Raw genomic sequence first — 16,764 nt, forward strand, 5'->3', positions numbered from 1 at the left:
TCATGAGACGTCACGGGGGGTGTCAACACGAACACACCTTCGGAAGGCGCAATACAACAGGTTACATTTGGTTCCACCCTTTGTACTCTCGCAACACCTGAAGTAGGGTCATGCTTCTAAGTTGGCCTTAGATTTGGGGACGTAGACAATAAGAAGTTGGGTTGGTGCCTTGGCATTGCCCACCACAGTTACCTGAATCCCCATGTGCCAGGGTTAGGCGTGCCAGGGTTGGGCTCTGAGCTGAAATCAACAGTGGATGTTGCCTCAGCTAAGTGACTCAGTGCTGAAGCTGCTACGCACTAACTATCCAGTACAAGTACTCATAAACGATTAGGGGTTCCCTGAAATCTTCCTCTCTCATGTCAGTGATGTCCCTCACCCTTTCCACAGGTACAATTAAAAAGAGGGTTGTGCTGAGGGCAATGAACACACTTTACCTCACTGACCACAAAAACCATTCCGATCACAAAACTACAGCAGTGTCTATTCTCCACCACAGTGGACCACAGGGGCATCTCCAAACCAAATCAACCACAGGTCTGATGTTATTAGACACAGTAACCACACTGGCTGCCATTGGGTTCACAGACCACAAGCCATTGTGACCATTACAAAATGCTAAATGGACAGCATTAGTTTGCAACGGACCTCACAGGCTAAGGTCCTACCCATCATTAACTACTTGGACACTTTGCATCCTGAATGGCATGTTCGGTGTTGTTGTGCTGCTGCACTGTAGCTACCTGTGTACCTGGCAGATGGGCATTGTTCACATCAATGTTCCCATTCCCAAACTCGGCCTCAGATACCGTAGCCCGCTCTCTATTTCGTCCATCTATAGCTTTCTTGGTTGTGCTAGCCGTTTCCCAGTTCTTCAGCCCACTTTCTCCTCTTCCTCCGAACCGACGGCTTCTTCCAACTGAGCGATTGTCTCACTTTTTATATTTTCATATATATATATTTTTTTAATTACGATGACTTCATATCTCTCTGCTTCATTCAATAGTTATATATTTGCTATATATTTAGATATAAATATATATGTACATATCTTTGACAACAAATATTGTATATATATTTTTTTATATATATATATTGTGAGAGCCCTGATTTGAAATGTTCCATTGCAAATATTGTGAGCAATTATTGATTTTTTTGGGACGTTTCTTTGTCATGGGGCTAAGCTTTGGGTTTATAATGAATAATATAAATAAACAGAAACGTCAACAGAACCCGACAATAAGTTGAAATACATTTTAGTGGGATGCGGGGGGGGCCTTATAGACAACATATTTATTCTTGAGACCACCTCATTTCATAACAATAACTCATTCACCTGCCATCTCTTTCATCCTTCCCTAAACACTTACGACTCTTTGGTCGGCCTCATCTTTCCATCTCTCCCTGCAAATCAATGTTCCTCGCTGCATTATCATGTCTGTATATTCACCTCTGTTTCAATCAGAAACTTGTTCATCCATCCATCTTGTGGTCTGTTTCATCTTTTATCAGTCAGTCCCTTCTATCGTCCTGCAGTCCATTTGTCAATCAGTCCCAACTATTGTCATAAATGTCCGTCTGCCTAGCAGAGTGTGCTAGAAGGTCACAGTGAGACTGTATGGGATGGGGTGGGGTATGGAGGGCAAGGGTGTGGGGTGGTGGGGAAGGGTTACAGGGGTTTGGGTCGACCGAGGGGTAGTATGAAGGAATGGGGGTGTCTGGCACCAAGCGCAAGTTAAGGACAGAACAAAGGGTCTTCTCCCTCAGAGGGACGGAGAGAACGAGAGAGAGAGAGGACCAGGAGGAGGGGTGGCACCTCTAATGCACGGAAAATCAACTCATCGTCTCCAAGGCGATGCTGCCGGTGGCAAACACACCGGGCCAACCAAAGTCCAGAAGGGAGAGACCGACATGTGACGTCGTACAGCGTGACCTCATCGTCCCCAAAACACTGTCAGTAGCAGATGGACGGGAGGTTCTTTAACTCGCGCCTCCGCCAAGGAGTCAGCATACAGATTGATTAGAAAGGTCCGCTGCAGGTGTGTGCCAGCCACATGTATACATATCTACACATATACACGCACACACGCAGGCTCCTGAAGGTTCTGTGAACCCCTTCTACCCTCTTAATGCACATGAGTATATATATATCTTCCAAAAGAGGAAGAGAAAAAACGAATAAAATAAAATAAAACTGTTCAGATTCATCTTTCGTGTGAAGACGATTCTAGTTTTCCCCCCCCTCTCTCTGTTTCCTGGTGTCCTATAAAAGTATCATCAACACTCTATACTGTGTTATGAATTGCGTGGGGGGTGGCGGGGGGGTGGCGGGGGGCTCCCCCGAGACTCCTCCAACATCGTCGTTGAAACCACAGTCTGTTGCCTGTTTGTGTGAGTCCCTACCAGGATGGCTTTGGAGGACCAGAGACAGACACCAAGGTTGTTGGTTTATGCATAAGCACGTTCCGTGGCAATGCGCTGCTTGTATGAACTCGGAACTCTCTGTTCAGAGATATGAAAAAGGAACACGTAGAACAGCCTAAAAACATCTCGACAGGTTTATGTGAAATTCTAAATATATTGGTTCTTTTCGTTTACCGTTCTGAATTCAAGAAAAGAAGTGCACATGGAATGTAGTTTGTGCAGAAGTTCTGAGGTGTCTTAACAGATAATATGAGAGAGAGAGAGAAGAAAAAAAAAGTTTGAAAAAACAAATATTACAATTATGTTGCGTTTGGCAAGTTATTTCCAGGGAAGGTCAAATAAAAAAATAGAGAGAGGAAGAGAACGAGAGAGAGAAACAGAGAGAGAGAATCAGAGAGAGAGAAACAGAGAGAGAATCAGAGAGAGAGAAACAGAGAGAGAGAAACAGAGAGAGAGAATCAGAGAGAGAGAATCAGAGAGAGAGAAACAGAGAGAGAGAATCAGAGAGAGAGAAACAGAGAGAGAGAATCAGAGAGAGAGAATATCAGAGAGAGAGAAACAGAGAGAGAGAAACAGAGAGAGAGAAACAGAGAGAGAGAAACAGAGAGAGAGAATCAGAGAGAGAGAAACAGAGAGAGAAATCAGAAGAGAGAAACAGAGAGAGAGAAACAGAGAGAGAGAAACAGAGAGAGAAACAGAGAGAGAGAAACAGAGAGAGAGAAACAGAGAGAGAGAATCAGAGAGAGAGAAACAGAGAGAGAGAAACAGAGAAAGAGAAACAGAGAGAGAGAAACAGAGAGAGAGAAACAGAGAAAGAGAAACAGAGAGAGAGAAACAGAGAGAGAGAAAACACAAACTGGCAGAAAGAAGACGAACTCCTGTGCTATAAAAACCTCAATCTGGCCCCTGCCGAGCGGCCCCTCTGGCCTGACAGTGCAGGCGCCAGTTGTGTGTACGTGTGTCTGTGTGGCCCCTAACCCTTCCCAAGGCTCCAACATCTCCACCAGTCGCTCCAGCTACACCAGTGTATACGATTTGGAGTAGGCCCCGCCAGCCGCCTGCTTCTGTCTCTCTAGTCTGCCCAGGCCTGACGAGCTGCTCTCCAGCAGAGGGTCTCTGGAGTCTCCCCCCGTGGCTCCCCCGCTGGCCGAGGCGGTAGCGGCAGCAGCAGCGCTCTGGGCAGAGGAAGAGGAGGAACCGGGCATGGTGAGAGTCCTCTGAGACAGGGAGGTGGTGCTGGAACCACCAGACGGCCCTCCAGTCGCCCCTCCTACACCACCACCACTCCCTGATGCTCCCCCTGAGGCGCTGAGGCCTGCCAGGCCTGCGTGGCCCACAGTCAGAGCCTGCTGCTGCTGCTTGGAGGAGTCCAGAGTCATGTGGCGGCCCTGGGTGTGGTACGCCCGCTGGGCAAGGCTGCGGATGGGGGCCTCGCGGGGCGGCACCACCGGGCACGGGTCACGCAGCTCCGACTGCTTCCGGAAGAAAGGGTCTGTCTTCATGTAGAGGGGAAGGTTACAGTAGTCACCTGGGATGAGGGGATGGAAGAGAGGATTTGACAAGCATCTTTATCAGGCACATTTGTTATATGTCAGAGTACCGGTATGCGTCTAAAGTACAGCAATCAACCCTGCGCACCCCATGCTTAGAGGCCATTACATTACACCGACCTATAGGATCATTCTAATCAAGGGCAGGTCTCATACTCACTTTTGCCAGTCCACTCGCTCTTGTTGGCGCGGTGGGGGATGGGCACGGCTACGTTGGTAGGTCTTCCGCGGTCGTATTCCTGGGGTTTGGGTGGCGAGGCGGTGAAGCGACACAGGCCCGTCTCGGACGGCGTGCTCATGGAGGTCATGCTGTCGCCGTTGTCGTTGGTGCCCGTGGTCATCTGGTCTGAGGAACTGTCGGAGATGAAGCACTCGGTGATCTCAAACTTGGCGTGCTGCAGGTGCTCCTCAAGCTTGGCGTGTTCGTAGGCCCGCGCCAGCTCCTCGTAGGTGGAGGATGCGCTCTCTGTGGACACCATGCTGTTACGCCCCTTATCTGATGACAAAGAGAGAGGGAGAGAGAGAGGGAGACAGAGGGCGAGAGGGAGAGCATGGGAGAGCGACAGAGAGAGCAACAGAGACAGAGAGAGCGAGAGAGAGAGCGAGAGAGAGAGAAAGAGAGAGAGTTGGTGTTGTACTACAGTGTGTGTGTATGTAGCCTGTTTTGGGTGGCTCACTTGTGTCCTTTGTGTATGTCTGTATATATGTATGTGTCAATACTGTGTGTGTGTGTGTATATATCATGAGTGTGTGTGTTACAAGAAAGTGTGTGTGTCATGAGTGTGTGTGTGTGTGTGTGTGCAAGATGTGCCAGGCTCACCCGTGTCCTGTGAGAGGCTGGCGCTGTAGCTGTCGCTCTCGGTGACGGTGATGCCATGCTGGGAGCCCACGGTGCGCCAGTCGGAGGTGAGGGTACGGGCGGGCGTAGACGACTGGCACTTGGTCAAGGTCCACTGGCTGGAGTAGCGGTTCCTCGTACTGTGGGCCGACTTCACGCTCTTCCTCGACACCGGGTCTACCGGGGGAGAGAGGGAGGGAGGAGAGAGAAGAGAGGAGGAGGCGGGAGGAAGGTAGGAGAGGTGGAGGAGGGTAGGAGTGGTGGGAGGAAACAGGGGGAGAGGGAGGAAGGAGGTGAGAGAAAGGGAGGAGAACACAAGAGTCAGCAAGTTGAAGGCAAAGATGGAAGGAATGGACAAGATAGAATAGAACTCTACGATGTAGGGCAGTTAGGACTCTCCACTTACTGGTCCCTGGTCTGATATCGGACATGTCAATCAGAGGGCCGGTGTTCTGGATGAGGGCGGGGTGATGCACAGACACGCCCGTACAGAAGCTCTGTGGATTCACATTCTGGCTGAACTCTGTGTCCGTCACTGGGATGGTGGCTTTGTCTTCACCTAGCAGAGGAGTTGACAGAGGCAACAATTATTCACGACTGATGAGTCATGCTCATTCATGAACACACATTTGCATTATAGCGCAGGCCGAAAAGAGTAATAACATCCGTATCAGGTAGGCACTCATCAAAACACAGCAACACACACAGACATATACACACACACACACACACACACACAGACATATTCACACGTATACATACAGCACCGACCGATCTGCTTGATGCCTTCCTTGTCCTCGATGAGCAGCTGGACTCTGGGGATGTCGATGTGGAGTCGGGGGCCCTGGGGGGGCCCTTTCACAGGGGTGTCAAAGCTCCGGTTATTCTTACTGCTCCAGGGACACAAGGCACACACACATACACACACACAGAGTGTAAATCCCCTTTTTCAGAAATAGGATTTATCTTTCCATCTTTTAAGACATTTACTGTATGGAGAGGTAAGGTAAACACTGTTTTCTACAATGTTAATATCAGTGTGTTGTATGAATATTTCCCTCGGGGGTATGAACTGTGGAACAGCAGAGATAAGCTATATTACCTGATCAGCATCTCAGCCAGGCTTTTGGCATCTAGAGGGAACGTAAAGAAAGAGCAGGGCTTCAGTTATATGGAGACAATTTAGTCAGATCTTCCTTACGCTCTCTCCAAAATGTCCTCTCCTCCCTCTCTCTCTCTCTCTCTCTCTCTCTCTCTCTCTCTCTCTCTCTCTCTCTCTCTCACCCCTCAGTCTCTTCTCCACACCTCTCCTTCATTCTCTCACCCCAGATCCATCTTTCTTCTCACCCCTCTTCTCTCTTTCGCTCCCTCCCTTACTCAACCTCATAGCTCTTCTCCACACCTCTCTCTTCCTCACCCTCCACCCCCCACTCCCCCATTCCCTCCCTCACCTCTCAGCCTCTTCAGTCTCTTTTCCACACCTCTCTCTTCCTCAACCTCCACCCCCCGTTCCCTCCCTCACCTCTCAGTCGCTTCAGTCTCCTCTCCACACCTCTCTCTTCCTCACCCTCCACCCCCCCCTCCCCCACCTCTCAGCCTCTTCAGTCTCTTTTCCACACCTCTCTCTTCCTCACCCTCCACACCCCACTCCCCCATTCCCTCCCTCCACCCCCTCCCCCCACCTCAGCCTCTTCAGTCTCTTTTCCACACCTCTCTCTTCCTCACCCTCCACCCCCCGTTCCCTCCCTCACCTCTCAGTCGCTTCAGTCTCTTTTCCACACCTCTCTCTTCCTCACCCTCCACCCCCTCCCCCATTCCCTCCCTCACCTCTCAGCCTCTTCAGTCTCTTCTCCACACCTCTCTTCCTCACCCTCCACCCCCACCCCCACTCCCCCGTTCCCTCCCTCACCTCTCAGCCTCTTCAGTCACTTTTCCACACCTCTCTCTTCCTCACCCTCCAGCCCCCCTCCCCCGTTCCCTCCCTCACCTCTCAGTCTCTTCGGTCTCTTTTCCACACCTCCCCCACCCTGTTCCCTCCCTCACCTCTGTCGCTTCAGTCTCTTCTCCACACCTCTCTTCTCTTCCTCAACCTCAACCCCCTCCCCGGTCTCTCCCTCACCTCTCAGCCTCTTCAGTCATCTTTTCCACACCTCTCTCTTCCTTACCCTCCACCCCCCTCCCCCGTTCCCTCCCTTACCTCTCAGTCTCTTCAGTCTCTTCTCCACACCTCTCCCCCCCTCCCCTCCCCTGTTCCCTCCCACACCTCTGTCTTCTTCAGTCTCTTCTCCACAGCCTCTTCAGTATCTTTTCCCCCTCTCTCTTCCTTACCCTCCACCCCCCTCCCCCCTCCCTCCCTTACCTCAGTCTCTTCAGTCTCTTCTCCACACCTCTCCCCCTCCCTCCCCGTTCCTCCCTCCCCTGTCTCTTCAGTCTCCTCCACCTCTGTCTCTTCAGTCTCTTCTCTCTTCTCCACACCTCTCCCCCTCCCCCGTTCCCTCCCTCACCTCTCAGTCTCTTTAGTCTCTTCTCCACACCTCTCCCCCCTCCCTCACCTCTCAGTCTCTTCAGTCTCTTCTCTTTGCGTTTCTTGCGGATGATGAAGAGCAGGGCGAGGACCAGAGTGACCAGGATGACGGGGCAGCCGATGGAGAAGAGCTTCTTAACGTCGTCGCCCTCCGGCCTCGCTGACTTGATTGGAGGGATGGTACCTGCTTAGAAAATATAACAGGTTACATGACAAGGTTATATGACATATCAGGTTTTAAATACAGTACCAGTCAAAAGTTTGGACCTACTCATTATTATTATTATTATTTTTTTCTTTTCTACATTGTAGAATAATAGTGAAGAGATCAAAACTGTGAAATAACACATAGAATCATGTAGTAACCAAAAGTGTGAAACAAATCAAAATATATTTTACATTTGAAATTCTTTAAAGTAGATGACAGCTTTGCACACTCTTGGCATTCTCCGACTCAGAATCCACAACACTAACCACTAGACCATACAGGCCAGAGAAATTAAACCAGCTTGTACTCACTGCCGTCGTAGTCCAGCGTGGCGAACTGAGAGCTCTGGTTCCCGCAGCCGGCGCTGTTACACGCCTTCATCTTCAGCTCGTACCAGGTGGCCTCGCGGAGCTCAGCCAGGAACACGTCGGCCGTGGCGTTGGTGCGAACGTTCTGCCACGCCCAGTTGCCCTTAGGTCTGAACTCCAGCAGCACGGCCGTGATGGGGCAGCCACCGCTCGCCCAGCCCTGCAGGTTGAGCCGGGCGTGGGTAGAGTTGACGTGGGTGAACACCGGCTGTTCCTTATTGAACTGGGGCTCTGGAAGAGGCGGGGCAGGAAGGTGTTAGTTCTCATTTAACAGTTTTTAACAATGTCTTGAAATATTGTGATATGGTAAGTGGGATTGAATTGTATGAATATACCCGTTTCCCTCATTTACCCCCCTCGCAGCCGTAACCGTCACCCCCTCGCAGCCGTAACCGTCACCCCCTCGCAGCCGTAACCGTCACCCCTCTCGCAGCCGTAACCGTCACCCCCTCGCAGCCGTAACCGTCACCCCCTCGCAGCCGTAACCGTCAGCCCCTCGCAGCCGTAACCGTCACCCCCTCGCAGCCGTAACCGTCAGCCCTCTCGCAGCCGTAACCGTCACCCCCTCGCAGCTGTAACCGTCACCCCCTCGCAGCCGTAACCGTCACCCTCGCAGCCGTAACCGTCACCCCCCTCGCAGCCGTAACCGTCACCCCCTCGCAGCCGTAACCGTCACCCCCTCGCAGCCGTAACCGTCACCCCCTCGCAGCCGTAACCGTCACCCCTCTCGCAGCCGTAACCGTCACCCCCTCGCAGCCGTAACCGTCACCCCCCTCGCAGCCGTAACCGTCACCCCCTCGCAGCCGTAACCGTCACCCCCTCGCAGCCGTAACCGTCACCCCCTCGCAGCCGTAACCGTCACCCCTCTCGCAGCCGTAACCGTCACCCCCTCGCAGCCGTAACCGTCACCCCCAGCCGTAACGTCACCCCCTCGCAGCCGTACCGTCACCCCCTCGCAGCCGTAACCGTCACCCCCTCGCAGCCATAACCGTCACCCCCTCGCAGCCGTAACCGTCACCCCCTCGCAGCCGTAACCGTCACCCCCTCGCAGCCGTAACCGTCACCCCCTCGCAGCCGTAACCGTCACCCCCTCGCAGCCGTAACCGTCACCCCCTCGCAGCCCCCGTCACCCCCTCTCGCAGCCGTAACCGTCACCCCCTCGCAGCCGTAACCGTCACCCCCTCGCAGCCGTAACCACCCCCTCACCCCCTCGCAGCCGTAACCGTCACCCCCTCGCAGCCGTAACCGTCACCCCCTCGCAGCCCGTAACCGTCACCCCCTCGCAGCCGTAACCGTCACCCCCCTCGCAGCCGTAACCGTCACCCCCTCGCAGCCGTAACCGTCACCCCCTCGCAGCCGTAACCGTCACCCCCTCGCTGCCGTAACCGTCACCCCCCTCGCAGCCGTAACCGTCACCCCCTCGCAGCCGTAACCGTCACCCCCTCGCAGCCGTAACCGTCACCCCCCTCGCAGCCGTAACCGTCACCCCCTCGCAGCCGTAACCGTCACCCCCTCGCAGCCGTAACCGTCACCCCTCTCGCAGCCGAAACCGTCACCCCCTCGCAGCCATAACCGTCACCCCCTCGCAGCCGTAACCGTCACCCCCCCTCGCAGCCGTAACCGTCACCCCCTCGCAGCCGTAACCGTCACCCCCTCGCAGCCGTAACCGTCACCCCTCTCGCAGCCGTAACCGTCACCCCCTCGCAGCCGTAACCGTCACACCCTCGCAGCCGTAACCGTCACCCCCTCGCAGCCGTAACCGTCACCCCCTCGCAGCCCCCCTCTCGCAGCCGTAACCGTCACCCCCTCGCAGCCGTAACCGTCACCCCCTCGCAGCCGTAACCGTCACCCCCCCCGCAGCCGTAACCGTCACCCCCTCGCAGCCGTAACCGTCACCCCCTCGCAGCCGTAACCGTCACCCCCTCGCAGCCGTAACCGTCACCCCCTCGCAGCCGTAACCGTCACCCCCTCCCGTAACGCAGCAGCCGTAACCGTCACCCCCTCGCAGCCGTAACCGTCACCCCCTCGCAGCCGTAACCGTCACCCCCTCGCAGCCGTAACCGTCACCCCCTCGCAGCCGTAACCGTCACCCCCTCGCAGCCGTAACCGTCACCCCCTCGCAGCCGTAACCGTCACCCCCTCGCAGCCGTAACCGTCACCCCCTCGCAGCCGTAACCGTCACCCCCTCGCAGCCGTAACCGTCACCCCCTCGCAGCCGTAACCGTCACCCCCCTCGCAGCCGTAACCGTCACCCCCCTCGCAGCCGTAACCGTCACCCCCTCGCAGCCGTAACCGTCACCCCCTCGCAGCCGTAACCGTCACCCCCTCGCAGCCGTAACCGTCACCCCCTCGCAGCCGTAACCGTCACCCCCTCGCAGCCGTAACCGTCACCCCCTCGCAGCCGTCACCCCCTCGCACCGTAACCGTCACCCCCTCGCAGCCGTAACCGTCACCCCCTCGCAGCCGTAACCGTCACCCCCCTCGCAGCCGTAACCGTCACCCCCTCGCAGCCGTAACCGTCACCCCCTCGCAGCCGTAACCGTCACCCCCCTCGCAGCCGTAACCGTCACCCCCTCGCAGCCGTAACCGTCACCCCCTCGCAGCCGTAACCGTCACCCCCTCGCAGCCGTAACCGTCACCCCCTCGCAGCCGTAACCGTCACCCCCTCGCAGCCGTAACCGTCACCCCCTCTCTCCCTCCCTCACCTCGTCCGTGGGTCTTAGCCTCGATGATTTCACTGATGCGTCCCGCTCCCACGCTGTTCTTGGCGGCCAGTTTGACCTTGTACCAGGTGCCACAGCGCAGGTTGTCCAGCTTGAAGGACCTCTCACTGGAACTGATGAACACATCCCTCCACCCCTCCATGTTGTCCACCGAGTACTGCAGCACGAAACCTGGGGAACACACACGCCCACCCACCATGATAAGTGCACATTTTTCTTATTTTCAGATGTTTGTTATTTTTCAACCTTCAGATAAAATAGAGAACCACATTACATGTAAACACTTGAACACTTAAAACGTGCCAGATACCCAAATATGTTTGCAATACTCAGCTGGTTCATTCAGCCAGGTTCAGATTTCATTGTGTCAGTACCGCTGGATAACACCAGAGGGGGATGGCGAGTCATACATATCTTCCACTACCAAAGATCCAGATGGAGAAGGCTGCATTCATGACTGTTCTATGCCGCCATTACTTTACCAGAAGCCCACAGCTGGGTTTGGGAGGGCGCTGACCGGGCATATATGCAAATGAGAACACAATATGGCATCTGCAGTCATAATAGGCTGCCTTGGGTTCATAGTCTGTTTATATATATATATATCTCTCTCAGATGGCACAATAGTTTAGTGTGCTTTTAGAGGTATTACTACTTTCCCAGACAAACAGTGGGTGGCAGGATTAGTCGTAGACTCCGATGACCATGGTAGCTACTGTCAGTCCCACAGGCCACCTTATGGCCAGAGAGACACACCAGACAGAGGACATAGACAGACGGACATCCGCCGGGACAGACAAACCTACAGGGAGAGATACACTAATACACACACAGGCGGAGTGAATCAAAGACTGCCTGTTGAAAAGGTGGGCTAGCTGTCAAGCCAATGCAATTGTCAAAACGCACGCTCGTTTGCAACTTCGACCTGTTCAAGCCGGCATTCTATTTTCAAACCTAAGTGCTAGGATTGGTCATTTACCAGAGCTCACTGAACAAATATGCACACCGCAAATTGCACACACAGTGAACACACACACACACACACCGCAAGATAGTCAAGATGGTCAATGAGACAGCTCCCCTAACTGGGAACCAAAGCAGAGTGGACACCACGTCAATAAACAGATAGCAGGGTACACAAGCGAACAACGCTTGGCTTGCGCTGAGGTGGGCTACCGTTTCTCGATCACTCGTTACCGTAGCCCGTGCTATTTAATAAACTGTGGCATCAATCGACAATGAAGACCACCAATAACCTACAGAACATGAGACAAACGCACGCTCTATTGAGCCACTGAGGGGCCAAGCCCTTGGCACACCTACAGCTTGTTTATTCATCCAAACCATAATAACGGCTGTGAGAATTACAAGAGTTTCACTGACACCCCTGAACCTAAAGCGCTAGTGTCAGCAGTTAACATTTTCCATTGCATTAGGTTTGTTAAAATAGAGCCCACGGAACTAATACGCACACTGACAATTGCACACACACTGAACACACACACACACACACACAGCACGGTAGTCAGATAATCAACGAGACAGCTCCTTAACTAAGAACCAAAACAGTGGACCAGCAGTCAAACAGAGAGCTTGGTACGCAAAGCAACAAAGAGACAGAACGGAGAGATGGACAGAGAGAGAGAGAGAGAGAGAGAGAGAGAGAGAGAGAGAGAGAGAGAGAGAGAGAAAGAGAGAGGAGGAATGGAAAGACTAAATGAGAGAGAGAGGAGAAGGACGGGGCACAGGGACTGAATGGTAGCTGTGGGGATGGAAAGGAAAGAGAAAGCGCAGAGGCGTTGGGCGAATCGCAGGAGGGAGGAGTGAGCTACGTTTATGTAAATGCTCACGCACAGCGAGACTGGTCAGTACCTCTGATGGAGGATCCTCCGTTGTCCCCGGGGATCCAGGCCAGGGTGATAGAGGTGGGGGAGGTGGTGGAGACAGTCAGACGGGGCTGGTCCGGAGGAACTATGTGGGGGGCAGACACACATGGTCAGCGCACTACATCACAACTGGTTGACCCATAAAAAGGAGGGGGATGACAATGACAGTGCGATGAGGCTCACCTTGCACCAGCAGGTTGACTATGATGGTGTCAAAGCCCAGCGTGTTGGTGGCCGTGCACGTGTAGTACCCAGAATCCTCAGCCTTCACCGAGCGCAGGACCAGCGTGCCATTGACCATGATGAGCCTCTGACCGTCCAGAGTCACCGGGATGGCCGTGTCCTCACTGAGATAGAGGGAGAGGGAGGGAGAGAGAGAGAGAGAGAGAAAGAGAGCGGTAGAGAGAGAGAGAGGTAGAGAGAGAGAGCGAGGGAACGCTGACGTAAACACCGATTTAACACTGGTCCAGTGGATGGTGGAGGTGGGGTTCCAGAGATGGAGGGAGGTAGTCACGGTGGGGGGGGCTGAGGGGGGGCTGAGGAGGTTAGGGTCTCACCTGTCTTTGGTCCATTTGATGGTGGGGGTGGGTTCGCCCACTGAGCTGCAGGGTAGCCTCACCTCCTTCATCCAAGGAGTGGTTACTGTACCTCCGAACGATAGGATCTTAGCTGGGGCTGAGGGAGGGAGTGACACGAGTTGAGAAAGAGTTGCTTTGAGAGGTAATCGGTCTGTTTTTCAAATTTACTCAACAGTAATGCTAATTCTTCATGAACTTTTTGTTCATTTCATGCATTTTCATTTAATCCATCAAGGCATACACTGTACAGTTTGAGGGAACAGGATCCCACACATTTCAGTGACAAAGGAAAGACTATATAAAAGACGGAGCATATCTCAATGAATGAATATGACTGATGGATCCTCCAGCAATGGCCTGTTTTCATTCACATGGAACCTTTTTGTGTTTGCATGTCTCATGTACGCACACGTCTCTCTCTCTCCCTCACTGTGTTTTGCACTCTTGACGTCTTAATGCTCGTGCCCCTGTGCTCTTGTGCCGTGGCTGAATGCAGTATTGAGTGGGCCAGCCTGGAGCATACAGCCTTTTACTACTGCTGCTTATCAGCTGGCACAGAGAGACACCGTCACACACACACACACACACACACACACACACACACACACACACACACACACACACACACACACACACACACACACACACACACACACACACACACAGAGAAAGAGACTGGCTCTGTCACAGGAAGGGAGAAAAAAGGAGCGTGCACTCGCTTACTCATTCGCTCTCCCTCTCTTTAATCCAAAGGCTATTGATTCAACTGCCCTCTTCATTTGCTCAGCCCAGTCTGCCCCTCTACTGCTCTGTGTTTTAACCAGGTCTGCCCCCGTCATATCCCTCCCTCCCTCTCTCCCCCAGGGCAGGCCAGCTCATCTGACCAGTGCCCTGTAGGTCTTCGTATCCTCATTAAGAACACCGGCCTCTGTCAAACAACCTGCTCTCTATCAAATCAGGAGAGGATGGACAGGAGCTATAGAAAAAGGAGAGTGGAAAAAGTGGGAGAGAAGGGGGAGACGAAGAGAGTGAGATAGAGAAGAGAGGGAGAGAACGGAACGAGAAAGGGGGAGAGGGAGAGAAAGAGAGAAAAAAGTAATCGAGGAACGAGAGAAATCGTGAAGAGAGATAACAGAAAGGGAAGAGGGGCAGGGACACATCTCTGACGGAGAGATTGACGGAGGGGAATTTAAAAGCCAGAGGTTAACCAACCCTGTAACCCCTTAACACCATCCCCCCTTCCCCCCATGGAGGGCTCACCCTTCCCAGCAGGCTCCACAGTGACCTTGTCGCTGATGTTCCCCCGTCCGGCGGTGGTGACGGCGGCGGCCCAGATGAGGTACTGCTGTCCGCGGTTCAGGTGGGTGACCCGGTAGAACAGCAGCTCGGGGTTGGCCTCGTACTCGCTGGGGGCCTGGGGGAGAAAACATCACACTGTCCACTCCGGCGCTGATCTAGAATCTGTTTTACCTTTAAGACCACAATGAACACGATGATATGGACAGATCCTAGATCAGCACTCCTACACTGAGATGGGCTCCAGACGCTATAAGGACAGCGGTGGGAAAGAGCAGAAGCTCAGAGCTACGCAATCAGGACAAGACAGCTACTACGACTGATAGACGCAGAGAGCTTCAGGTTGCCTTTGAAAAGCAGCACAGACAACGCGCTTCCCGGAACTTTCTCTGTGTTACATGACCTTTCTGCAGTCAAAATGCTAGAGTGTGTATGAGTGTAGAGTTGATGGGGAGGAGGGATGGGAGAACATGGGTGAGGGGAGAGAGCATGGGGAGCACACAGGGGGGAAGGGGGGGGGAGTCGAGGAAGTGAGGAGGAGACGGCGGGAGGGTGCAGACGGTTAGATGAGAGCGAGGGAGGGAGACAGCGGAGGACAGAACAATCAGTCAGCCAGAGATATCATTAACAATCAGACGGTCTAATGAGGGCTATCTACTGCAGGCAGCAGCAGAGGAGAGCACAAGGACTCTCTCACACACACACACACACACACACGCACACACACACACACACACACACACACACACACACACACACACACACACACACACACACACACACACACACACACACACACACACACACACACACACACACACACACACACACACACACACACACACACACACACACACACACACACACACACAAACATGCATTACACACACACAGCGGCTGATACACACAAACATGCATTACACACACACAGCGGCTGATACACACAAACATGCATTACACACACACACACACACACACACTCACAGCTGATACACACAAACATGTATTACACACACACAGCGGCTGATTCACACAAACATGCATTACACACACACACACACACACTCACACTCACAGCGGCTGATACACACAAACATGCATTACACACACACACACACACACACTCACAGCATACACACAAACATGCATTACACACACACAGCGGCTGATACACACAAACATGCATTACACACACACACACACACACTCACAGCGGCTGATACACACAAACATGTATTACACACACACAGCGGCTGATTCACACAAACATGCATTACACACACCCACACTGTGGCAGATATGACCTGGGGATGGATGCCAGGGCTCTGTGTAATTGCGGTGTGTTTAAGCCAGCCGTGTGTCTGCTGTCTAGACACATCCTCATCACTGTCCATACATACACACACCCACACCCATTCACCACGCCATCAAACACCCCCCAGGTGCCCCAGCACCCAGGAAGTGCCCCCCCCCCCCTTCCCCTCCCACCAAGTGAGTCTGTGGTCCTCCAGCTACTCAACCTGTCACTGTGCTGCTCATCTCTACTCAGACCAGAGAGAGAGAGGAGCATAATCTCCATATTCATACAGTATCACTATCAAACTGTTGTTGTGCAGAAAGGTTTATTCTGGGCACATTTATTCACGTGTTCATGTTGTTTTTCCACCGTTTCTCGACTGAACGCAGTCCTGTAGGGATCTACTGGGGTGGCTGGGTTCATCACAGCTTTCTTCTCTTCCCTCGGTTCCCCCTCTTTCTCCTCTGTCACCCCTGCCTCCCTTCTCGCTCCTTCTACTGTGCTCTCTCGTACCTCTCTTTCCTTATCTTCCTGGAGGATGGATGGATGGATGGTGGGAGGGGAGGAGTGTCAGAGTGTGTAACGGATATTAAAATATCCCTCCGGCGTGGAGATAGCGCTAATCCGGGGAGCGATAGAGGGAGATAATGAAAAGAGGAACAAAAGTACTCCCCGCGCAGCGCGTCTGACCCACCCTCCCCTCGTCCCTCTCTCCAGTCGCACTCATTTACATAGTAATCATCCCTCACTCTGCGTGGGGGCCAGGAGAGAGAGAGAGGGAGAGGAGTAGAGTGAGCATGTGTATGTCTGGATGGAGTACATTCATTTGGCGTAAAGGTACACATAATATCTGTGTGTGTGTGTGTGTGTGTGTGTGTGTGTGTGTGTGTGTGTGTGTGTGTGTGTGTGTGTGTGTGTGTGTCTGTGTGAATTTGCTGGACGAGGTGTTTTATGCATGTATTTCAGAACTTGCTGTATAGCTGGAAAAGTGTGTGTGTGTGTGTGAGAGAGACTGAGAGTGAGAGTGAGAGTGAGAGTGAGAGTGAGTGAGACAGAGTGTGTGTCTCTTTGC

General features: G+C 53.2%; 1 protein-coding gene across 8 annotated transcripts in view; it reads right to left on the minus strand.

The window, feature by feature from the left end:
- Positions 1 to 3,089: 3,089 nt before the first annotated feature.
- Positions 3,090 to 16,764, minus strand: part of LOC118396818 (cell adhesion molecule DSCAML1-like) — a 147,949-nt gene continuing 134,274 nt past the window's right edge. For 2 of the 8 annotated variants that reach the window (XM_052467327.1, XM_052467325.1), the window contains 13 exons: positions 14,360 to 14,513; positions 13,079 to 13,196; positions 12,705 to 12,868; positions 12,508 to 12,606; positions 10,618 to 10,806; positions 7,856 to 8,143; positions 7,365 to 7,520; positions 5,915 to 5,945; positions 5,584 to 5,702; positions 5,219 to 5,371; positions 4,795 to 4,989; positions 4,135 to 4,470; positions 3,090 to 3,952 (listed from right to left, as the gene is read on the minus strand). In XM_052467327.1, coding sequence (XP_052323287.1) covers positions 3,441 to 3,952; positions 4,135 to 4,470; positions 4,795 to 4,989; positions 5,219 to 5,371; positions 5,584 to 5,702; positions 5,915 to 5,945; positions 7,365 to 7,520; positions 7,856 to 8,143; positions 10,618 to 10,806; positions 12,508 to 12,606; positions 12,705 to 12,868; positions 13,079 to 13,196; positions 14,360 to 14,513 — 2,514 coding nt within the window. In that variant the 3' untranslated portion in view covers positions 3,090 to 3,440. Of the gene's footprint in view, positions 3,953 to 4,134; positions 4,471 to 4,794; positions 4,990 to 5,218; positions 5,372 to 5,574; positions 5,706 to 5,914; positions 5,946 to 7,364; positions 7,524 to 7,855; positions 8,144 to 10,617; positions 10,807 to 12,507; positions 12,607 to 12,704; positions 12,869 to 13,078; positions 13,197 to 14,359; positions 14,514 to 16,764 lie in introns of all 8 variants that reach the window. The other 6 variants (XM_052467326.1, XM_052467320.1, XM_052467321.1 and 3 more) reach the window with 5 other exon arrangements.

The sequence above is a fragment of the Oncorhynchus keta genome, chromosome 18, assembly GCF_023373465.1.
Source record: "Oncorhynchus keta strain PuntledgeMale-10-30-2019 chromosome 18, Oket_V2, whole genome shotgun sequence".
Lineage (NCBI taxonomy): Eukaryota > Metazoa > Chordata > Actinopteri > Salmoniformes > Salmonidae > Oncorhynchus > Oncorhynchus keta.